Source organism: Centruroides vittatus, unplaced genomic scaffold (genome assembly GCF_030686945.1).
Source record: "Centruroides vittatus isolate TY-2023 unplaced genomic scaffold, ASM3068694v2 contig_352, whole genome shotgun sequence".
NCBI classification, from domain to species: Eukaryota; Metazoa; Arthropoda; class Arachnida; order Scorpiones; family Buthidae; genus Centruroides; species Centruroides vittatus.
The window spans coordinates 1,028,291-1,054,509 of record NW_027122175.1 but is presented as its reverse complement, the minus strand read 5'-3'; the positions used below and the strand labels follow the sequence as shown (position 1 = coordinate 1,054,509).

The 26,219-nt window shown below is 32.9% G+C and overlaps 2 protein-coding genes across 5 annotated transcripts in view; one reads left to right on the top strand and one right to left on the bottom strand.

Moving 5' to 3' along the window:
• Sac1 (Sac1 phosphatase) overlaps window positions 1-2,102 on the top strand; it is a 30,506-nt gene extending 28,404 nt beyond the window's left edge. Inside the window, exons 17-19 of one of the 3 annotated variants that reach the window (XM_067269593.1) lie at window positions 330-431; window positions 813-873; window positions 1,368-2,102. In XM_067269593.1, the coding sequence (XP_067125694.1) occupies window positions 330-431; window positions 813-873; window positions 1,368-1,510 (306 nt within the window). In that variant the 3' untranslated portion in view covers window positions 1,511-2,102. Of the gene's footprint in view, window positions 1-329; window positions 441-812; window positions 874-1,367 lie in introns of all 3 variants that reach the window. The other 2 variants (XM_067269592.1, XM_067269594.1) reach the window with 2 other exon arrangements.
• A 14,301-nt stretch (window positions 2,103-16,403) lies between these two features.
• LOC136974655 (neuropilin and tolloid-like protein 2) overlaps window positions 16,404-26,219 on the bottom strand; it is a 79,568-nt gene continuing 69,752 nt past the window's right edge. For both annotated transcript variants that reach the window (XM_067269589.1, XM_067269590.1), the window contains 5 exons: window positions 24,344-24,361; window positions 24,118-24,257; window positions 23,775-24,043; window positions 18,997-19,115; window positions 16,404-18,025 (listed from right to left, as the gene is read on the bottom strand). In XM_067269589.1, the coding sequence (XP_067125690.1) occupies window positions 17,163-18,025; window positions 18,997-19,115; window positions 23,775-24,043; window positions 24,118-24,257; window positions 24,344-24,361 (1,409 nt within the window). In that variant the 3' untranslated portion in view covers window positions 16,404-17,162. The remainder of the gene's footprint in view (window positions 18,026-18,996; window positions 19,116-23,774; window positions 24,044-24,117; window positions 24,258-24,343; window positions 24,362-26,219) is intronic.

The following is a 26,219-nucleotide window of genomic DNA, read 5'->3' as shown; positions in this document are numbered from 1 at the left end:
ACTTATGAAAAACTCTGTATAACAGTACACAGAAACAACCAACAACAAAGAACTGTATGGCATTTAGATATCTTGTACAGGCATAAAAGAAATTTTGTCATAACAGTTATGAATGTGGGATTATAAGGTAGGTCTACTGTAAAAAATTTCTTTAAATTGTGATGTTGCAGTTAAAATTTGACTACAGACATCACAATTTACTCGAGGAAAATACACTGAAAGATGTATTTATGGAAATTAATTACATCAGATTATTTATTTGGTTAGATAAAATAATCATAAAACAAATTTTATAATAAAACTATTTTATTATTATTTTTCTGTTATAGGATTCAGTTGATTTATTCTTGGGGAATTATCAAGTGGATGAAAATGAAGGAGTCAGTAAAATATGCCCTTTGATGGAGAAGAAAGAACTTAAGAATATAATTGTAAGAAATGTTAGTATTTGTCTACCTTTAAAATTACTAATGGACAAAATATATTGGACCTGACTAAACTTTTGATTTGGCTTTTTTATTTGACCGTACTAACAACCAATAATTTTAACACTTGTTCTGTGAAATGACACGATCACGGTCGAGTTTCTTGTTAAACTCAATAAGAATTTGACAATCGAGATTCAAAGTAATCTAGATCTTGATTGACACACGATTCTAGGTACGGTACCTAAGCTAAATTTTACAGCATGTTTTCGATGCATGCAAATTAAAATTTTCAACTAAAGTAGCTTCAATATATTTGCATAATCAATTTAATTAATGATGATGTATTATTATAATTGCTAAATTGTTGTTTATTTTATTTTTTAGTATCCAGTCATTATACTATTTGCATTAGCCATGTTTGTTCTTTCGTTTTTTATACCTGCAGGTAATAATTTATTTATTTTAAATTAACATATTTGTACAAATAGATGTAATTAAATAATATATAAATATACAAATTACTTTTCGATTTTACAAAGTCAATACAGTTTGATCACATTTTGGTCAACAAATAAGTTAGCTAACATCATAAACTTACATTGGCCTTACTGGCATGAAATCTTTGAGTATAAGCAGACTGTTGTCAGGAAAATTAAATGGTACAATCTAAAGTGACCCCCTCCCCTTTTTTTAGTTCCTAAGTTTACTCCAGGCTCAGAGAAAAATCCTTAGCTGCCCCTTCCCTCTCCAAGGCCCTCCTGTCGTCAGAATTTTGTTTTTTGTCATACCCCAACAAAAATATACTTTTATTTGAATGCAAATTAATTTCAAAAATACGTGATCTAATTTTTAATAATAAGATTACATACTCAAATATAATCATTTCTATGTTTACCATAAAGTATGAGAAAATTGACTAGTGGCAACTGTTTGTTTCAGGTCATCCGATCGCAACACTGGTGTGTATGGTATTCTGGGCAGCTATGGTCGTGGTGGTTCTGACGTTTGTATTGGTGTCCCGCACGGAGTTCGTAGACTATCCCAAACTGCGCGATCTGAGACCCAAGATAAAACACGAGTGAACGTCTCATCCGGGGTAAATCGCGACATTCCCAATCCCCCATAATTTATTACGTTTGATAAATTTTGATTCAAAGAATAAAACCAAACCTTCTCCCTTATAATAAATAAATAAAACAGAGAGTAGCATTACATTACTTGTAGCCTTTACGAGTAGCTTCTTGACTAGCCTTGTTCCTCCGCCGAGTCGGACTCATTGCAGAAAGGAAAGTTCAGTTTAGACAATATAAAATGACAGACAGACGAAACTTTCCACATGGGTGAAGATACGTTATTTAATTTCCAACGCTTTATAATAGCACGTTAAGCGGAGAAGCATTGCAACTTAACAAAGGACCAATATTTGTTGTTTTGTCCTTCCATTAAATTTTCTTTTCTCCTACCTTAAAATTTCATTTTTATTGTTTTGATAATTCCGAAATCAAATTGCTGGAAATTTTATATTTGTATAAAGATCTTGAGGTGAGAATGTTAAGAGGAAACGGAGTCATACTTTCATCATGTTACCCTTTGATCATATATCTATAGAATTGTTATACTTTAATAATCCTAGCACCTTGTACTATTAAATAAATAAAATTGTTTATCAATAAATGAACTCCATAGTCTTTAAATAAAATGCATTTGGTTCGGTTCGTAAAATTACCTTTTACCGTACCATTATTTGATATCGTTGATAAGTTTCACTTATTACAATTACTAGAAATCTACAGATTATTATTATTATTCCTTTGTTTTTTTTAATTGACACCAGCAACCGATCCTGATGTAACATATCGGCACTCTTCAGATTTACACGAATTGGATGCATATCAGTGTATCATTTATTTGGCCCACTTGAGTACAAGCTCAAGCTAAAACAGATCGAACTTAAGCTCTGTGGCTTGAACTGGCAAAGAAATATTCGAGAACAGTATACAGCATATTCATACTAAACTCATGGTGAATGGTTGCATTAAATAACATATATACAAGTCGTACGTTTATGCTTAATTTTCATTGTGAATGGACCTTTATTCCCGTACTGTTAATCTTAAAGCATTACTTATATAATTGTTTTAATTGTTGACGGAACCAAAAGAAAATTGGAGATGGGCATGAACGTTAGAAATTTAAATATTCAATTTTAAATTAATTTTTATACACGTACATAATTATATATTTATTTATATACTAGATAAGGATTTCTTTAAATTCTATTTTATGGCTGTGCTAAAATATAATTTTGAACTAAGGCACCTTTTCCAGGGCATCTTGATTTGAATAAAATGAAAATAAATATAACTTGTATCAAATATTTCAATAGATTTTTTTACTTCTGTCAACTATATGAAGATATCCTGAAACACCTGTAGGCTAACGTGGGTTGGGTTATGAATTTACTCGCGATCAGCATTGATGGGGTGGCCGTATATCTAGCACTCAGGTGGCTCAGTCCAAAACCCGCCCTGGTCCCGTGCCTTGTGTCTGTACACCTGTTGACTAATTACGGCAACAGAGCGAATTGGAAACAGAATTAAGTACTGTACATCTTTTACAATCTGTTGATTAGGAAAAACGCCATTCAAACCTGCAGCAACAGTAGTGCTCTGTTTTTGGAATGAGAAAAAACTTATTAAATTTTGCTTATGATTACTGAAACCATGTGTGTTCCTTAAATGCACAATACTTTGGGGCTGTCCATAAATAATCTGCATTTTTCTTGAAATCTTTACTTCCCTTCCCCATTGTCCAAGTTTCTGTATGCCCCTGTCCTTTTCGAACGTCTAACAAAACTCACTCTTTTCAAAATCTTTACCACTTTATGAATAATAAAATGTATAAACTGCATAAAATTTAATGAAATAAACAGACATCCATTGAAGTTCAACCCCCCTTTCCCTTGTCCCACTTGCCGTAATCCCCTCCTCTTCAAGTGTGGAAGACATTTATGGAAACCCCTTTTCGTAATCCGTCAGTTCTTTCTCGGATATCGTGTATATTTCACACCAATTCTCTTACTAGAGTTGTGACAAGTGCTGCGTTTGGGTAATTTGCATAAGATTTATTTTTGATAAGCGGTACTCAGTTGTTAAAACTTTGGAAAACACTGGTTTAGACAAAGAAAGGGTTCCCACTTTCTTTGTCTACACCAATGTTTTCCAGTCTACACATTATAGCACAAAGCTATAGTTACTTTCAATTGAACATTTTGTAGATAAATATTGAATTTAAGATTAGGGCGTACGACCGTAGATATACTAGACGACACGCGTAAAAATTAAAAATTATGTTGCAAGAGATACTGTACTGTACACGGTGCCAATAATCGCCATTAAAAAAAACAACACTGAGGTAGATCAAACTTAAAATTGTGTGATGCCATCTGTTATGAGAATTCTTTTAAAAAATAACTTTGTCTTTTTATTATAATTAATAATATAAAAGGGCTTTTAATTTCGAGGGTAGAGATGTGTTTTTAAAAAATATTGTAAACTAGCAGGTAGGCCCGGCGTTGCTCCGGCAAAAGTAAAGATAGTGAAGATTAAGATTATAACGTTATGGTCAACCTTACCCGTTTTCACAGAATGCAAGAATTGGGTCTCCCTGTTTCCAGACTAATTAGAGAATTTTTAGATGGGTGTAAAAATATGTTTGATTTCCCGCAAAAACGAAAAAAATCTGCATCTGCGTCTTGCACGTCGCTTTCTCTTAACAATTCCATTATTACGTGACACTTCCATTGCTGACACTTCCATTGTTGTTGGAAGTGTTAAGCTTTAATACTGTCCCTCTCCCCCGTGGGGAGGAATTTCGAAAAATCCCTTCTTAGTGTGCGTTCTCTTGACGTACCCGAATTGTGTACCAAATTTCAACTCCTAACCGTTTGGGCTCTGCGCTGATTATTATCGTCAACTCGTCTCGATTATATATACAGGGTGGGCCAGCGAAAACGAAACGGCATGGTGTTCGTGTTCGTCCAAGCAAAGCGCTTGGACAGGTCGATTTTACTCTCGAGGGGACATCTTTTGCAATAAAGTTTTTGCGATTCTGAATACAACAGACAACAAAAAATTTTAAAAACTCATTTATTTTGTATTAACTAAACAAGCATTTATTTCGAAAAAAATGTTTGTTTAGTTAATATTCAGAATCGCAAAAACTTTACTGCAAAAGATGTCCCCTCGAGAGTAAAATCGATCTGTCCGAGCGCTTTGCTTGGACGAACACGAACACTCTGCCGTTTCGTTTTCGCTGGCCCACCCTGTATAGATGCCAACAACGAGTAAGAGTTTCATTCAGTCCGATTCAACTCGAAATGTTGCATTTATATTAATATTATAGTTAAAAATATAAACGTTATTTTTAAAACAAAATTCTCGTAACAGATAGCGCCACGTACAATTTTAACATTTGCTAGTTTGTTTCCTAAACATGAATATCCAGCACAAAGTTTTGAAAATTTTCAAAACTTTGTGCTGGATATTTTTTCGTTGTAAGCGTTTTTTCACTTTTTGGGTTCAGGAAGTCTCAAAACGTCGAGATTTTCAAAAACCCGGAGGATCAAATTTGACACGATTATAATAATTTCCCGTATTATAACAGCCGGAAAAGTAAAATTATCTTTGAAATTGCTGGAATAAATGAATTATTCAGTAATTTGCTTATAATTGTACTGCAGTGTTCTAAGGTAACCTTGTTGAGCATCATCATGGATTTTGATCCATGGCAGACGGCTGACGCACCGTATCTGGATGATAATAGTTGAGGACTAAAGCCGGATGCACACATGCGGCGCGGCAAGGAAAAGCGGCAGAATGACGTCACTTTTTCTCGCCGCAGAGGTCTATTTCGTGCCGCTTTTCTCATGCCGCGAAAGTTGGTCGAATTCTATCTTTCGCGGCGGCCGCCGCCAAGACGCATTTCTATCAGCCAATAACATTTCGTCTGGCAGTCACGCGAGAAAATACAATCACGTGGTGTTTTAATGGCGGAAAGTTCGACGTGGTTAACCGAGATAACTAACATCAGAATAATGAGGAAAGAATAATAAATTTAACACAAATTCTACACAGATACAGTAATCATATATCATTTAATTTAAAGAACAAAACAACCGAATCTTACTCGAAATAGTATTCTTTATCGAGAGATCTTAATCGAAGAATAAGCCTATTTTGTACATCAGTTCTTTACCGATCCAACAAAATATCTCGGCAAGATTCTTGCCAATACGATATCTCTAATCCAAAACATTCATTCGAATCTTCGACGAAATCTTCCAGCTAAATAAAACGAGCCGTACAAAACAAAATTTGTAAACACGTGGATAGCGGTGCGTCGATATCGTTCGCCATCTTGAATACTGAACGCATACGCCGAAATGTAAACGGATTGCCGCTTGTGTGGTCGTGATGCCGCACGGCGAAGACGCGTTTGCGTCACCGCTTTTCCTTGCCGCGCCGCATGTGTGCATCCTCCTTAAGTTTTAAACGCGAAAACGTGTACGTCGGACGTTCAACGCCGCTTTCCTGTAAGCCTAGAAGTTTGACAATGGCGTTTGGAAATGTCAGGGCATGATTCCACTGACTTTCCAAACACCATTGTCAAACTTCTAGGCTTACAGGAAAGCGGCGCCGAACGTCCGACGTACACGTTTTCGCGTTTAAAACTTAGTCCTCAACCTCGATAATAAGTTTTACTCTGGTTGGGAATACTAGATCATAGAGCGGCTGACAATTTCTGAAGATTTGGCTTCGGTTTGTTTAGGCAACGCGATGCCTGCAAGGAGGATTTTCTATGGGAAACTGGCCCCAATTTAAGTGTTACAAAAGTGAAGAAAATCGGGAAAAACTCCTCCCAGTCCGTTGGTAAGGCACGAACCCACGACCAACTACCAGTGTTCGTGGTTCTATCAACTCGGCCATCGGTGGGCCACTATTTTGTTTATGGTATCGTTGTATTTGTATGAGACATTTGTATATACGCTTGTTTGGATTCGCGGTGTCGATGAATTTAACCGTCTTTTCTCTTAATTTTATTCGGGAAATTTTTATTTCCTTTTACTTATACACGGTTCTAAGAATACATCTTTAAAAATTGGCTGACCAATTTATACATTAATAAAAAATACGTAGAAAGACTAAAATGTCTTCACTTTCTCCATGTCCAATCACCAGGAACAGCAGCTTTCCACTGCAGAGATGACCTTTCTTTAGAAGCTACGTCTCTCTGAAAAACATGCAATACAATCTAAAAGTTCTCCGCTGACAAGCCATGGCATGGCGAAAGTGAAGACATTTTAATCTTTCTACGTAATTTTTTCTCTAAGATTACGTTTCATCGTATTTTATACAATCCAAAAAGTATTCTTCGCAAAAGTCCACTGATTATTTTCATAATCATCGAATCAATCGAATCATTGAAATTTATCAATGGAAGTTTATTTTAAGCAAATGAATCTGTCACTTTACTGTCTATGGACCAATCCACCACGGAAAACGCAATTCATTTAACTTCGCGTTCGATTACTTCTATTTTGGAATTAGTAAATTAGCAAAACACTTAAGAACACGTGATCGAAATAACGTGGCCCAATTGGCTAAGCGGTGTCATTACCAATTATCTGGTGTTCTTTCGTCCGAATAAGAGACTGTCCATAAATTACATCTACATTTTTCTTGGAATTTTTACTCTCCCTTCTTCCAGTCTGTCCAAGTTTTCATAACTCCCTCTTCAGACATCCATTAAAACTCAATCCCCTTAAAGACCCAGCAGTGGCCAAGCGGTTTCGTTCCCTGAACACTGGGAGTTCTGTCGTGGGTTCATGCCTCGCGCGGGTTTTCTCTACGTCTGTAACGCCTAGATAGGGGTCAGTTACGCTTAAAAAGACCTCCCGGAAGGCATTCTATCCTAGGCAGAACGCCCAAGTGTTACGTTGCCGTAACAGCTAAGCAAACAAACAAAGAATTCCCTCAAAACCTTTAACACTTTATGAAATACAGATGCCATAAATAGAAACGATGGAATTACGTCCAAATTGCTATTATAAGGGTGAACAAAATCGTGCCCCACACACAAAAACAGAAATTACCTCCAAATTTTTATTTATTTATTTTTAAAACATCGAAAAATGCAAAGAAATAAAGTGTCTTAAGTCCAAAAATGTAAAAATGTGGGGCGGTCATTTTTGTCGGATCGCCATACTTTCCATCTGTTATAACAGCTGGGAAAGTAAAAATTGTAGACCTATATGTGTCCACTGTCGTTCGTCAATCCGCTGTCTGCATTCCGTAATCCCGAGAACGGTGTTAGAAAATTAAATGCAAGATCAGATATGGAAAACTTAGGAGCAGGAGGTCCCGATTAACTATATAAGATCGTCCGATGTAAACCGGAAATCACGTTATTCAATTCAAAAATTTTCTTCTGAATAATGTTAGATGACCGGAATGACTCCATTGCTAACGGAAAAGTATGATGTACGAGGGCAAGACGCTACAGTATTAATTTGAGGTAGAGAGCATATATTTTAAATTAAATAAACGAAAAATGTGATTTAAAATTGCAGCCCGGCATTGTGACGATGTCACAATAAATAATGGCTCGTGTATTTTATTTGCATTTAAGATACTAACCCGAAATAAGGAAGTGATCGAAAACCTGCAAACTTAATACCATCCAGGAATTAAATATCCCCAAATATTACGTGTTTTTGCGTTTCAATAGTATATTGTAAACAGATAATAAAAATATCTTCTTTACTCGCCATGTCCAATCACCAGGAACAAACTATTCTCCATAGCAGAGACGACCTTTCTTTAGAGGCTACGCCTCTGCCAAATTATGTAAAACATTCTAAAATGTCCACCGGTGACAATCCCTTCACAATTTAAAATTATAAGATTTCTTTGTAAATCTTATAATTTTATTATTAAGATTTCTTTATTATCTGTTTACGCGTTTTTACGTTTTAATACTGTATTTCCGCCAGCCCTATTTTACAAAGAAATATTACAATATATTGTTAATTTGCTAATGTTCTAATGTTTAAAAATGAAAACACCTTCCGGTGCTGACGTCATTTATGGACAGCCACTAATGGTAATTTATTTTATCGTTTCTTGCACTTTGTTTTGTTTCAGATGACTCTACTTTTACTGTTTTTCGTCATGCGAGAGGAATTTTCTAACCTTTGCTAATACTTCTCTAAAGACGGCCGGATGGCCGAGCGATCGAGATGGCAGCCTACCGCTCTGGGGGACCCGGGATCGAATCCGAACGGGTCGAAAATCCCCAGGAATTTTTCGGGGGGTGGTCCGTTCGGATATGTCGGGCCCCGTCCCTCACCACCCGGTCGCCCCATTGTGGGCCTGGCCGAACCCATAATGGGCCTTTTAAAAGAGGCCCTCTTAGTGCCCACAGGGCGGAAAGAGTTAAAAAAAAAATACTTCTCTAAAATACTGACGTAGATACATAAATACATGGTTAATACATGTTATATATTCGAAATTTTCTAAAATTAAAGTCTAAAAATAATTTAGTTTTTATCTCGCGTGATTTTTATTATTATTTTTTAAGGTGTGCAAATACCATTTTTATACACTAATCTAAATTGGTAGTTCTCATAAACTTCGTAAAAATATGGTATATATATATATATATATATATATATATATTAGTGATGTAATGAATAGTATATTCGGCCTCAGGCCGAATACCGAATATTCGGCCAGGAGCGTGGCCGAATGGCCGAATATTCGGCCAAACTATTCGGCTTGATTAACGCACGTACGAAAATTGGCGCGCAAACCGCATTATGGCAAGGATCGCGCACCCTACTCTCTATTGGCCCGCTGTCACTACGATTTTTTCTTCCAGTAGGTCTAAATTATTTAAATTAATTAATTAAATTATAATTATTAAAGTTAATATGAGATGGAGCCTAACGTCTACCTCTAGTGCCAAATTGCTTTATAATTTATGTAATAGCTGTAAATAGCCCGATATGATTCGGCAGTTGTTGGTATTTGGATGTAAGTTATAACTTACATCCAAATACCAAGTTATTTTATTCGCAATCGATCTTTTTAACTCTTTAATTAAGCACTAAAATTTTGTTTTTATCACGTATTTGTAGACTGAATAGTACCCCGAGGATATACTTTAGTGGGGACGTATGGTCTAGTTTCTCCCCAGTTGTCGAACAGTTCAAATATATTATTCGGGTGTTTCTATTTGTGAAGTTTTGTGATATTTTGTTGCTATTGTTTTTGTCAATGTTTTTAAAATTAACATGATTTCAAATGTTATCTTTTGTATATAATGAGAAACGCTCATTCTTTGCTTTATATATAAAATAAATTATATATTAGTTACTCATCTTCTGGAAATAGATAAATAATTCTTTCATTAAATACGATAAGTTTCAATAAAACGTTTCGTAAATCATTTTAAAATATCGTAAAAATATTAAAATATACGCGAATACGAATATAACATAATTAACTAAACAATAACATTAATGCCCCATACTTTCTAACCTACACGCCATCAATGCCATAAGATATCGGGCTACATAAAGGCTATAATATTATTTAATTACGAAATAATTTAATACTAGAGTTAGATGCTATTTCTTATTAACTTTAATAATTATAGTTTATTATTCAGCATTATTATGAGTTACAAAAATGATTAATTTACTGTGTTTTTGTCATTTCTTACTCCTGTTTTTAGGTATTCGGTATTCGGCCGAATAGTGAAACCGAATAGGCCGAATACCGGGTAGTAACCGAATATTCGTTACATCACTAATATATATATATATATATATATATATATTTTAAGTGAAATATTTATTAATTGGCTTATAACCTATTGTATAAGCCAGCCAGAAAAACAAATTCGTATTAATTTTTTTCTGCATCGTAAATTACATGTAAATAGAGAAATTATTTTTTATTTTTGTATCCTTATTACTGTTATAACAATAATAAGAATATACAAGTGTTACGAATTTACATTTTTAGTCCTAAGTAAGGATGCGCTGGAGATTACGGCTTCGAGTTCGTGTCTACTCCGAAATTTTCATGGAAATTTTGGTCATCACACTTCAACAGTCGATCGTCGCGGTTGTAAGCCTGGCCGAGCCCACTATAGACACGAATAAAGGCCCGTAAAGCAGAAAGAGGGTCTTCTTTTTTATGCACATCAAACTGCGGAGAGTTAAAATCCTTAGGATGTATATTCTCAATTTTCAAAATTTGTGCGTTAGCAATTGGTCTCGTGGCCAAAAACACCGACCCATCGCAAAATTAACGTTGATTTGACGCTACTAAAAATATTAAGAACGGGGAGTCGTTTAGGGATGTTTGAGAAAAAGGGCGTGGTTTTTTTGGGAATGTTATTTACGAAACAAATTAAGGGAAAAACAGAGGAAAGGGATAACGTACTAAACAAACTAGAGTTTGGCTCATCCGTAATTCGTTACAGGATCCGCGTTTTGCCAACTACAGATAACTGGTTAAAATTGCGCATTCGCTCTGTAATTCCGACTTGGATAGATTATGAATTAAAGTAACAGCGATAACAGACCAAGCCAAACCAAACCAAAAACCCTGTAGCGCGTTATAGCCTCTTGGGGTCCAGGCAAATTTGAATTAGATGGTCCCAAGTACAGTGTTGAATTCAGACTTTTTCTTGGGGGAAAATTTTTGGGGAAATATTTTCTTATAGAAAATTGGTTTGCGCTCCATGTTGGTGAGGGCACCAGGACCCTCTCTGCTCATAGGAGGACGCGTCACTGCAAAATCTTCCTATTTTTGCGACATTCCAATTAAGGAAAAACAAATAAAATATATTGTATACGATAAGCTTATTATCCGTACTTCTCTACTCGTTCTTTATATAACTAAACATGGATATTAAATTGGACTTGACTGCGTCCGGGCGTGCAGTTTTTATTTCTTTTCGGGAAGACATCTTTAGCCGAAACCGGATAACATAAGATACTTAAATTTGCCATCCCCGCTTCTACGAATTAATTTCGACACGTCTACCATAATATATTACAAAAAAATGATTAAAAAACATCAATAAATGAAATACAAACAACACACCGAACACGTAAACGACACTTCAACGGTCCACATATATCGTAAAAGGCTACCGTATACCTTTTTTGTGAGTATTTATTTAAACTTTCATCGAATAACATAAAATTTTTAATGGATGAGGCATATTGTTTTTCTCTCACCTCGTCATTGTATAATATTTCACTTTTAGGCTCGTTCGACCTAAGTTTTAAGTTTCAGCCTTACATGTCAGCCTTACGTGTCTAACACCTAATTATAAGCTAGTTTTCTCATAGAAAGTCCCCGGAAGGCACATCCCCTTGGCATGTTATCACACGATAATTATTTTATTGTTATGTTATCGGTTCCTTTTCCTATATTGATGGTCACAAAGTTCTTATTTACGAGTTGTACCCCGTATCTTCTAGTTATAAAATATTTTGATAAAGTCGATGGAGAACGAATTGAACGGGAACTGGTGTGGTCTCTTCCAAGTCCAGTATTAACATGTGGCAACATGGTGGAAGAAAATCTTCAAAACTCCGCCTTACTACAGTCAAAGACCTAAGAACAATTATTGTTCATAGCAGTCTCATAATTGATTATTGATTATTAAAGCAGTCTCTCGATACTTATTATCGGGAGACTGCTTTAATAATCAATCGTCAACAGAGAGGATGTGGAAAATTTGTGAAAATGGAATAATTTCTAACTAGCATGCCTAGGGATTTTGTATTCATTCTAAATGATATAGCTTATTCTACTCGAAAAAAGAGAAAATTCATTTTTTCGGCTTGTATTTTAATAAAAATACAAACTAATAATGCATAATTTATTCAACATAACGGGCAGCTGTCGGTGCAAAGACTATTTCGGGTTCCTCCTTTCGAAGACCCCGCTTATACAAATAAGAAATAACATAATGATATTGAAGTAGAAAAATAATCTAGTATAAATGTTAGTTAGCCCATGACTAAAATTATTTAATTACTTGGAAAAAATCAGAAAACGGATAATTATTTAACTTTTTCCCCACTGATGGGTCACTTTTAAGTTCGTGGGCCCGATTTCACTCCCTCTCGTAGGGCTTGACCGTTACTATTAGTTTCAAACAGAATAAATAAATAAAAAAACCCCACATTTTTGACCTCTTCGCATCATCGAAGCGTTGACTTTATATTCTACCTTTTAATTGATTAAAATGTAATGTTTTAAGTGATGTTAGAATAATGTAAGGAAAACAAATAAAATTTCACCACTTTAATTACAGAACGTTTGACAAAAGGATGTTATTCATCCATTCAACTTGGACTTACATCCTTGTTCGAAAGATTACTTTTCCTTATCACTAACAGCGGATTGAGGTTTGTTACGTCCTTGGGGACGATCGAAATCATTTCTTTGGAAAGAAAAATTACAAAGAAACTCGTCACCTCTTTACTTATTATAATTATATCTAGTAAAGTAATAAATAAGCTATATTGTAAGAAAGATAACAAAATTTCCTGTGTAAATTTACTTTCTGTCACTTGTGTTTCCGAAAGTGATTATAATTTCCTGTTGTTGTACATCCTAAATGGTGAATCGAAAAAAAGTTTACGTTCGATAATAATTAAAAGGTGATAGATAATTAGAAGCTGTCAACTTTGTTGTTACAGGGGGTGAAGAAGATGGTGTAAGTATCGACAGATGGCGCGATAAATTTCCTAACATTTCGTGTCGGTTGTAAGTTCTGTAAATTGACTTACCTCTGAAAATTAATACGCGATATTGAATTTGTAAAGCTCCTTTTTTGTTGTGTTAATTTTTAATTTTTTTCTTCTTGCATGTAATTTTCGCTCTCCTAACGAGAATAAACGTACGTATCTCTCGCACTTTTAACCAAAATAATTGTTGTTCATTATAGAAAAAAAGTATAATAATAAGAGAATAACAGAATTTACTATTAAACTACAAGATAATAATATTTATGTATTTTTACGATACTATTGATAGTAATAAAATAAAGTTAAATGCCCAGCTAGAGGAAACAAATAAGAGCATTTAGCCTAGCGAGAACACTTAAAAATTTAGTTTTCAGTTTTTATATAAGAATACAGGGCACGGAAGTGATACAAATTAAAGTTTATTTTGATAAGTAGTGAAAAATTTGGGTTTTATTTACTTTATTCAGTCCGACCACCAATAATGGCCACCTCCCAACAACGACTATATTTTATGTTTCCGTCAGTGGTTGTTGTTCAGAGGTTTGATTGTATATAGGCTATATTTTATGGCTTCCAGGTGAGATCCCGCATATGTGTGACTGGGTGTTATCTCATCTTACTTCTCTCAACTCCTGTTATATTGTGTGGAAGTCACACAAAAATCGTTAAAATGTTGTGTTGTGTAGTAGAAATATGTGGTGATAAAATGTGTATCTAAATTTAATACAAAAATCACGTATTTTAATACATAATTTTAAGGAATTTATAATTTTTAAGTTTCTAGATTTCTATAATTATATTACTACTCACTGAATATCAAAAGGGGGCAACAAAAGAGAGATAAAGTCAATTTCAACTACGGAGTCTAGAAAATCAATTTATGCAATGAAATGCATAAAGGTTGGTAAATTGACAGAGTTACATTAGAAGAAGATATAGAAGGGTCCGAAAATCCTTAGCTCCAGGATGCGTCATCCCTCCCTACGGCCCTAACTATTGTTTTTACTACAAATTTTATTGACACGGGTCTGAGAAAGATAAGATAGGATCGAATCCATTCGCAAATATGGAGCCAATCCTCCTCCAAAAAACCATAAAAATATATGAATAAACAAACAAAAATCAGATTTTTTCACACTTATCAGAAACTTTATCACTTTCACATACCGTTTCTTACATAAAAGACTAAATATTGGAACATCTGTGTATTTTGAACCACAAATTTAGTCTTTTATCAAAATCCGGATATAAAAGTGAGCCAACATTTGACTTCGTCGTACTCTTCTATCTACTTTATTCAAATTTCATTCTAAATAATTCAAATTCTCCATGTGAAAACTTTCAGGTTATAGAACTTTTATGTACTTGCTATTTTCTCGTATCAAGATTAAATGCCAATTGATCAAAATAAGAAAAAAAAGTTGTTAAAGAAACGCTATCGAATCAATGTAGTTGCAGATAAATAAATATGTCCTCGGGGATATAACAAGATTCGGTAGTTTTATAAAAAGAAAAATCAGTTTCAATCCCCGAGAGGATACAACATAGCTGCATCTTCTATTTTCTTTTTCTATATTTAACATTGAGTTAATAAATATATTTAACATCGTTAATAATTTGTAAAGTTTCTTTATATGATCGATAAATTTAACTTTAAAACAAGATTTCCTTAATGAGATTAATTTAAGGAAAAGAGAAAAATAATATCAAATATCCCTAAATAATTTTTTTCTTCTTTTCTACTTAAGAAAATTACAGTGGGGGGAAAGTAATCCCCATTTAACGTTGATATAAGACGATAATTCTATCCTAAACTGTGCTTTTCCCTAAAGATTCGTAAACGACAGAGCTCGCTGCTGTTTAATTGCACAATTAAAATAATTTGAAGTACAACTTGCGTAATTTGATACTAACTGACTTACCACAAATTTATTTAATATGATATTTTTTTGTAAAGAAAACAACGTCTTATTAATTTACAATGTTTTAGAGAGGGGAGAGAGAGATCGTAAATTCATTAAATGACTCGATCATTTCTTGATCAATTAAATAAATTTATTCAATTTCACTAAACATCCCGATAATTGTCATCTTATCCAATTAATTCCTATTCTTTTCTCTATTCGTAAATATAGCAAGCGTAAGGATTCGATTAAGGATAATCCGATTAAATTTTGTTACCAAGAATATTCTTATTAAGTTTAGAAGTTTTATCCTCGTTAAATATATTCAAAAGTTAATTTAAATAATAATAATAATACAAATATGCGAATTTAAACGTTAAAAAAAAAGATTTAAAAGTTTGTTTTTACTAGTTTAGAAGGGTTCATAAGTTTTATTATGAACCCGTCTGGCAGCAAATTGGTATGTCTATATTCAGAAGAGAACCACGTCTAGAATTCTTGTAAGTATATTTATGCCAAGTTATACAAGGACAAAAAGTTTTAGGAATGAAGAGAAAAAACAAAAGGTTATGAGAAAAACACACTTCGAATGGTATGTAGGACAAATGTCTACTTTATACAAATTCAAGTACTAATTGTATTATTTTCTTCGAAGTATCCTGTCAAAAATATAAATTTCGTCAAATTATTTTGGCTTTTCGACGTATTATTTAAATCAAGAACGAATTATTATCTTTAAATTTTATTTTAACTGTTTAAAACTAAGTATTTCGTCAGAAACTTTACTGTTTATTACCATGGTGGCCAAACTGTGGTTCCTCTAGATCCTTATTGAGCCTCTTCTTTAACAGACCACTACTCCTTATTACTTAGGGGTGGGCGGATCAGACTTTGGTGCTATTACCCTATATACACGTACACAGTATATATATGTTCAAACATAGGATACGACTCTCACATATTTCCGATACGCGGTATGGTTCTTATCGTGATAAGATTTGGCCACCCCTGACAATACTAAAAGGCCTTTTCACGCCAAACACATTTTCCAGATCTACAATAGAACGAGGCACGATATGTACGAGTTAAATCAATCCATAAAGATTTCGAATTATCCGGTCGGAATTTGATCCCGGATCCTCCGCATCTCGGATTCAGATTGTGAGAGGCAAACTAACATTGTAACGAATGAAAAGATATTGTAGAAATAAAACAAACAAATACAGAAAATATTAAAAAATCTTTTTATCTATAACAATTCTAATATCCTTGAAACACGATGTATATTGATCATTCTGGGAATACCATATAAACTTACTGTTGTAAAACAAACCACATTATCCAACATCCGAACATGACATATCATTCACTTTAATAAGGCAGATTTCATTTTGAAGACATCTTAGGGACGTTAACTGGGACTCAAAAATTAAACGAGGAAAAAATAATATATGTATATGTATATATACAACAAACAATACATCTTTTTTTTCCTATTCTTTTTTCCGTATATCACACAAAAAACAATACTGGACATTCCAAAAAATTAATTCCTAAAATGTATAACGGGAGTCCTTCAATATAATAAGTAGAAAATGACAATTTTTTTTTTTTAAATTCTTCTTCGCTGAAGTTTTATCTATTAAACATGTGCGTACTAAATTTTCTATGATGATCCAGAGACAAAAAAAGGTGGACGATGTGTATGGTTCATCAAGACTTCGAGTCACAGCGTTTATCTCCAAAAAAAAAAAAAAAAAAAAAAAAAAAAAATTACTCACATCTAAAATGTATATTTTGAGCAATATCAGGCTGATCAATCAGGAAATTAAAGAACACAAGCAAGAATGAACATGGACTTTTTATGTTTTTTCCTCCAAAAAAACATGTGTTGATCGAGCTTCAAAAAATAGCTCCGTGTATGTGTGTGTGTGTGTATGTGTGTGTTAAACAGATATCGACTAGTGGCCACGTTGGATCATTGTTACCTCAACGTTTGACTATGACGTCGGGTGCCGATGATGTAGATTCGAAACTTCTTGCCCTTGATCCGTCGTTTGTTGCTTCGATAACTGCCTGAGCTCGAATTTGATGAGGAGATCGAACGTCGTCGTCGTCGTCGTCCTCTTCTTGCGCGACGGATGCCCTGTGCATGGGTGTGGGTGGTGGCCTGTTTTGCGCGGGAGTTACCCTACTAAAAGGGGGACGTTCGGGTGCCGTTCTGTGACCCGGAGGTTGCTCGTAACGTTCCTGAGCTGATCTATGTACCGAAGGTTCTGGTACCGTCCTATTTAAGGGTCCTTGAACGGGAGGTTCGGGGAGAGGCTTGGATGAGCGTGAATATAACGAGTCCCTACCTCGATGAGGGGGTAGAGGAGGAGGAGAGGAGCGAGGCAATTCGCCGACTTCAGAATACGAGGGAGGCATGAAAGGTCTCTTTGGTTCTGTGATGGGTACCGGATAAGTACCGGAGTCAAAAGATGTCTCTTCGGTGTGGGGAATGGTGTCACCACCGTTCGGCTGTTTGCGGAAAACACTTAAATCCACTTCTGGCACATAACAACCGTTTTCTTCGTCTACGTCTTGTAACCATTTGGCGGCTTTCCTGCGTGAACCGATTTCGGTATTTTGCACGTGATCGACACCTCTCTCGTTACCTGATTCGAGATTACATTCCACCGATGCCTCTTTAGAACGTCTTTCTCTGTATTCGCGTTCTTTTTCTTGTCTCTGTTTCACTTTTGTATAACAAGATATGGATAAGGATATGCACATTCCTAATATCATAATGCTGAACACAATTAAAATACTGATCATTTGTTGTGAAGATAGGACACTTGCAAGCGACAAACCTAAAGGAATGAGAAAGGCACAAAGTTTTTACCAGTGTCATAAATAAGATCTCATGCAAGCTTCTTATTTTCGTGCAAAAAAAAAAATATCCGATTTATAAATGAAAGAAAATAAAATGTTCTGCTAACAGATAACATTTATTTTCAAAAAACCCCGAAATAATGGTTAAACTGTTTACAACATTACGGGTTAATTATATAATTGTCATGTACTGTTGTTACTGTTGTTTACGGTTTAAAATACACAATTTCTGTTACAGATTAAATTGTATAAATTTTTAAATGTCAGTAATATAATAACATTAACTAGGTTGAATACGACAACGAGCAGTTTTGTACTTAATTAGAATCTACGAATTTAACGAGAGATGTTCCGTAGATGACGCTGATTAAATCAGAATGATAAGGAGACATGAAATCTTACATTTCTACAGTTGGAAACAAACTAAATTGTATAAGTTTTAAATGAGATTTTAAGTTCATTTAGTTTCTATAAAAATATACTGTCGAAATTTGTGCTATTTAAATATATTTCCTCCCCTGAATTAAGTGGCTTCCCGTTATAGAATGGGCTTCGGTATCTAAAATTTGTGCTATTATTACAATAATTATCAAATAAAATTTTTAAGAATTAAAACCGATGTTGACTGTTTCATAATTTTGGCAATTTATAAGAAATATATCATTGTTTATTCATTTAAATTAGCTTGTCTGATAAATTTTATATGTAGAAAGCATATTTGTATATAATATATTGTATAATTTCTCAACAGATTACAAATTTCCAACCGAATAAATATTGTATATTAGTTACAAAACTTATTAAAAATTAATTTAAGTTTTAAATTAAAACCGCACTTCTTGATGTTATCAATTGTCGAATGGTAATATTGAAGAAGCGATTGTTTGTGATTGTTTACAATCGAAAATAACAAAATTTAAGTTTAATAACATTAAAATAAACCACTTACCTACTTCGCAATTCTCTTCGTCGTATTTATATTTACAATTCGTTATTCCGTTACAAACCAAAGAGCTATCTATACAAAAACCGTCTCCGCAATCGAATTCAAGGCTAGGATCACAAGTTCTAGGATCTGAAAAAATTCCCAATTATTATAATTAAATCGCATAATAATGGAAATTGGTCAGAAATACGCGTTAAATTATATGCTAATTTAAAAAAAAGTAAATTGAGTTTGGTTTTCGTACTTCTTTGTTAATTACGAGACTTGTAGACACTACTAATTAAATTAGGTATATACGGCAATTCCTTAAATATATGTATATGTTACAGTAAAAACCCGTTTTCAGTGAAAACGCGTTTTAACTAGTTGAAACTAGTTTTTACTGGATGTCATTGTTAAAACTAGTGTTTACTAGACAAAAACGGGCTTTAACAAAATGGCTTAGTAAAAACTGTTTCGACCAAGGTCATTCAGCTAACACGTTCCTATAGTGTATGATGAATTTCGTATCGCTTTAACACTTTTCCCCCGACATCTTGTTTACGTTTATTTTGCGATTCCTCCTAAGTCAATATAGGTCAGTCAGGCGATATTATTTTAAAAGTTCACCAAAAATCAAATTATCATTATATCTATATGAAAAAAATCACTTACATTTATTAATATCTTTAGTTTTAAATACGATATTTTTCAATGCATTTTATTAGAAAAATTTATAAGAAAAAAAATATATATATATATCAGAACTGACACATAAACTTGATAATTTGTAACATTTTGTGAAAATTAACATTGTCTAGTTACATAGTTGTTTGCTAGCACTGAGCCAGAAAGACGTAGAATATTGTTTTGTACAATTCGATATAACACTTATGCATGTATGTTTATTCCTTGTGAAATTATCGCACATTATATCAAACATTTGTTTGAAATCAAAATTTTATACTGCTATCAACTAATATAATGAATTATTATACTTTATTCACTTCATATCGAACGAGATTATATCTGTTGTTAATAAATTTTACAAAAATCGATATTTACCAAAGTAACGATGAATCGGTACCCTCGAAGTTTTGCTTAAAAAGCCAGGGTACCGATCGATCGGTGCCTTCAGGGACAAAGGGTTAATTAATGTTAATAACACAGATGTGTGACCAATATTTTCAATAAATATCGTATTAAATAATACAAATGTTTTAATCCCAATCATCACTTTATTTATTTCCCCCAAACATATTTATGTAGCTAAAATTAGTTTTAACTAATGTTAAAAGTTAAAAAGTTAATGTTTGATTTTAGTACTAAAATCAAAACATGTACAGCAGTAAATTCTAGTTTTAACTAGACAAAACGGGTTATAACAATGACATCCAGTAAAAACTAGTTTCAACTAGTTAAAACGCGTTTTCACTAAAAACGGGTTTTTACTGTAACATATACATGTGTACGAAAGATAATGAGATGAACAAGAACCAAAACTCGAGGAATATATTGTTCATTCAAGTAGAATTTACTATGGTTTATCTTCCACTGATGTAAGGATACTTGCGTACGAATATGGTGTTGCATGTGAAGTCAGCTATCCGAAAAATTGGGACGAAACAAAGCGAGCTACAGAAGACTGGCTTTCAGGATTCTTAAAAAGGCATCCCAAATTATCCCTTCGAACTCCTGAGGCCACGAGTTTATCTAGGGCAACAAGCTTTAATGCTCACAATGTTGGACAGTTTTATGACAATTTGCAAGATGTTCTTCAACGTCACCGATTTGAAGGGCACCAGGTTTGGAATGTGGATGAAACGGGTGCAACTACAGTTCAAAAACCAAATAAAATCATAGCTGAGAAGGGCAAAAAACAAGTAGGAAGAACAACGTCCGCAGAAAAGGGAACTACTTTGACGATTGAAGTAGCAGTAAATGCTATAGGCAATTCTGTACCTCCCCTCTTCATATTTCCACGTGTTCACTTTAAGCAGCATTTCATCGCCCAAGGTCTAACAGGTTGCTTTGGTGCTGCTCATCTCAGTGGATAGTTGACTGGACCAATTTTTTTGCAGTTTATCAAACATTTCCACAAGCTTGTATCATCATCAGTCAATTCACCAGTTTTGGTCATTCTTGATAACCATATTTCTCATTTGTCATTACCAGTTCTTGAGTTTTGCAAAGCAAACGGAATCTACTTGATGTCATTTCCACCTCACACTTCACATCGTCTGCAACTTCTAGATGTGAGTGTATACGGACCACTCAACAAATTTTACTGCTCAGCATGCACTGACTTCATGAACTCCCACCCTGGTATTCCAATATCTATCTATGACATTCCGGAAATTGTCAAAGAAGCTTTAACTAATGCCTTAACACCAAAAAATATAACATCTGTGTTTCGCAAAACCGGAATATGGCCATTCAACCGCAATATTTTCTCGGATGAAGATTTCCTAACCTCAGCTGTTATTGACAGATCTGTTCCACCAGATAATCTACATCAGGGACCGCGAAATATTGCCATTGAGGACTATACCAAAGATACCAGTAGTGCCGATGGGCAAACTAATGTCCATGAAGCACAAGGTCCTTCTACCAGTAGAGCCTCTAAAGAATGCCCCATATCTCCCGAAGATATAAGACCGTACCCAAAGGCAGGAGCTAGAAAAACTGTGGGCTGCAGGAATAGAGGGAAATCCTCAATATTAACTGATACTCCGGTGAAAGAACAGCTTCAAAAAGAATATGAAAAAAGAATGAAGAAGAATGCGAAGGACATAAAAAGGAGACCTCATTCAACAAAGACAGAAGACCCATGAAGAAGAACGTAAAAAAGAAACTTCAAGTCAGTAGTAGTACAGAAAACGATGAGGAAGATTGCCTTTGTTTGATTTGTTTCAGACCATTCTCTCTTAGTAGTTTTGGGAAAAGTGGATCCAATGCACTGAGTGTAAAAATTGGGCACACGAGCGCTGCAGAGGAACTGATTCTTACTATGTTTGTATTCACTGTGTTCCTGATATATCAAAGGACTCTGATCAATAAAATCATTATGCTTTGTAAGAGCACATTTTATTTTAAGAAATATGTTCTGAATTGGTGCAATGGCTTTTTCTATTATTATTATTATTATATATATATATATACAGTTACACAGTTATACATATATATATATATATATATATATATATGTATAACTGTGTTTCATTGTGAAAATTTTTTAAAATAAATTTTCCTTAAACTTTACATCATGTTTACTTTCACATTTTCAATTAATCTGTTTTGTTGATCTGAAAAAAGTAAATGTGACAACTTGCCCTGGCTCTATAACAACTTACCCCACTAAGGGGTACAGTACATTGTTACAAAGTCGCACTCTTCAGAAAACTGAATATTTCAGAATATTAATAAATTCATAGAAAAATACAAAATTGTGGAATATATAGCTAAGAGAATGCTTAACCTGTCAGCAGACTTACAGATTTCTATGTTAAGTCAAACCTTCATAAAAAAATTTTAAGTAAAAACTCTCACAACTAACCCCGGTTTCCCCTATCTTATTTCATATTTTTTTTCATTTATTTTCTATTTTTAAAATCTTACAGAATAACAAGTAACCTTATAGTGTCCATCTTATAATGAATACTGAGATAATATTTTACTACTTTACGAAAGTTTATTGATTTTTCTTTACTTGTTTTGAGAAATTTTGAAAACTAATTTGAAGAGTTTAATCATGTTATAGCAATTAATATTTTTTAAAATTTTAAATAATGAATAGGTAAACAAAACGCCATTCGTTTAAGATAATAAAATTTAAAATATGGCAAATTAATATTAATTTTCCATATTGAAGGTACTGTACATTTTTGTCTATTTAATATATACAATATTTTTTTAAATTTCACCTAACATTTCGGGTTCGACCACTAAAACGACGAAAATTTTTCTATTATAAATAATAAATACAATTAAAAACTCAATTAAACGCCAAGTTAATGCAGAGTTGTTTAGTATATTTAATTTTACACAATTACAAATTGTATTTTAATTTTATACAATTACAAATTATATTTTAATTTCGACACATATTTTACGATTATTCTAAAAAGTTTCAGATTTTTTTTTAAACAAAGTTTTAGATATTTCAGTAATTTATCGACTTTATACGTTTGTATAATCATCATAATGTGTATGCAGGGGGAAACATATACTTGTTGTTGCCCATAAGATATAACATACATTAGACTCTTCATTTCCACTAAATAACGATGCGTATAAAATTGTGAGACCCGACATCTATGGTGCGAATAACAATTCTTAGCAATCCACTATACAGTAGAGTATGATGAAATTTTCAGCAATATTTATACTATTAAATTAATTTAACGATAGTATTTAATAAATTTGATATATTTTTATTATAATTTTAGATGTATGTATTTTATTAAGCTAATTTAACATTATAGCGGATGAGTAACGCAGATGTATAATATATCTATACTTATATATATAATACATAAAATAATAATCTCTATAACAGTGTGTTACGGAATAAAGAATTGATATTTCATTGTATTTTATTCGAAAAAATAAATTATTCAATAGCATTTTTAAAATATTTTAATAAATTACATATAAAATTAATTTTATATAAATAAGTTTTTTTTAATGGATAGATTTTATTAGAGTATTTTGTCGTGTATAATGCGCAACCCCTTCGTTGGCTCAAACCTTAAGGAGAAAAAATCTTTTGTTTTTAGTAAAAAACTTTTAGTAAAAGGTACTTACCATTTGAGTGCACGGGTCTTTGAGCAGTATAAACTAAACTAAAAAACTCGACCCCCTTTTTCTTCGACTGTTTTAAATATTTCCAAGGTAAACCAAAAAACCGGACATAGGCCACATTACGATCGATAGTTTTCGAATCTGCTTTTGTGCCACAGAATTTTCCTTGCATTCCACTACTACTCAGAGATTCGTTATAAATTTCGAACATGTTAATGTCACAATGATTTGGTTCGGGAAGTGAGAAGTGATGGAACTTGATCGCTATCTAACTTAACAGATGTTAACCATAAATAAATGCAATATTAAAGTGGAAAGAGATAACGAAGAAATATATCTTACGTGATATCCTGGAGTTACGCGTATTTCCCATACGCAGTCTAACGGTTGTTTATGTTCATTCGAATATTTAATTAAATTTCCATCTATGGAAGAATAATTAATAGTACCTTGTATACCTCCGAAAAGACTATAGCAGTTTTCTGGTGAAAATTATCGGATAATTAATAAACAATATAGGGAAAAAATAATATAATAATAATAAAATTTTCTGTAAAGATTTACTTACGTTTATCTGGTCCGTCGCCTGCCAAATAAAGTAAAATTTATATTATATTAATAAGGAGTAATTATAATCATATTAATTAAATTTAAACGTGTATAAGAAATTTATCATTTTTATATTACTATTAATATTATATAATTAAAGTGATAACCATTTATAATTGATTAAATAGAATCAAGTTCTTCTTCTCCAAAAAGAACAAAAAGAAAAAGCATAAAATTTGCTGTTAAAAATATCCAGCAATATATCCAACTAGTTGGCTGCTGGATTTTTTTAAAATTTTGGGCACCATTGTGAAAAAATTTTGTAAGACAAAATCTTCATCGATTCAAGAGCTTAAAACTTATACGAGTAAAATTTTCATTGTCTTATCCCAGCCGGGATATGACCTACGACCTCTCTCTGTCTCTCCACTTTTCGAGTTATGTACTCCAAAATTTAATATCATAAATGCCCCTTATACACAAGTTACCATGCCAAATTTCGTTTTTAAATCTCGACCCCATCCTGAAATATTAAACGAAATAGATGCCAATACATGCACATCCCCGAAATTTTTACCCGTTGTTTTTGGCGTTTTTTGTGTTCTGTTGGTCTCAAAACGTCGAAATTCCAAACGCTCGGATAGTCGAATTTGACACGAATACGTTACTTTCCCATATTTGTTTACCACAGTTGGGAAGTAAAACAATATGTACTCAACAGAAAATGTATTGTCACGAATGACAATGCTTTCTCTATGGGAAATCAACAGAAATATACAACTCTAGACTTTAGATTAACAGATAAATAAATTAAAACTATTTTACTGGAGCAAAGTAACCAAATCAAACAAGTATACCAGCAAGTCCTTTCAATGATGGCGATGAACTATAATCTTGGGATTTGTTTGATTTAGTTATTTTGCATCAGTAAAGCAGTTTTAATTTATTTATTACAACATTAATTTCTCAGTTGAAGAATATATATTTCTGGATCAAGAATATTGAAAGTTTTCAATAGAAAAAATACAGTATGATACAGGGACCAACAGAATTGTTCGATACAGCAAACAGTTTTATTGGCTTCTGCTATTCTTTATATATTCAATTCAATATTTCAATATTGTATACAGCAAACTCTTAAATTTGCTAATTAAAAAAGAATTTAAAACTGATAAGTTATATTATATCTGTATACTAGAAGTTCTGGATTTGCAGTAGTTTCATGTATATAAACTTTGTACAATTTAAGATTAATTCTCGGGAACAAATGTAAACAAATTAAGTAAAATTACAAACAGAATCATAAATTTTAGGAATAATCGAAACTTCGATTATTGTCATTAAGTTAAACATTTCTATGGAATTAATATCTATTAACTAAGTTAGCAAAGTAATCTCAAAGGAGGAGAATTAATAATAATCTTACAGAATTGAAAGAGTTGTTACAAAATGGCTCTTTGTTATAAGATTTTGTTACAATAAATATTATTCTGTAGATTAATACTTCTCAATTGGTCAATTCCCGAATTTATTATTACAACCTTTACTAATATATAACATATTATAATATTTTAATGGTTAAACTTATTTGAAATATACAAAAATATAATATAATAAAGTAATTTTTCTTGCTCCTTTTATTTAAGGATGATGAATCACCAGTGACAAACTGTGCAAATTATAAAAATATGGTCGTTTGAACAGGGAAAATTATACTTTCCGCTGTTCATTCAGTTATAATTATATCTTATAATTATAACTAAATGAGTTCTCGTTATAATAATTTTAAAAAAATAAGGAACAAAAGTAAATACAGAGATAATGGCTATAAAAGAAGCTGAATAGGTCTTTTACAAACATTAACCGTAAGATAACGTCCATTTTCACGTCTGTTC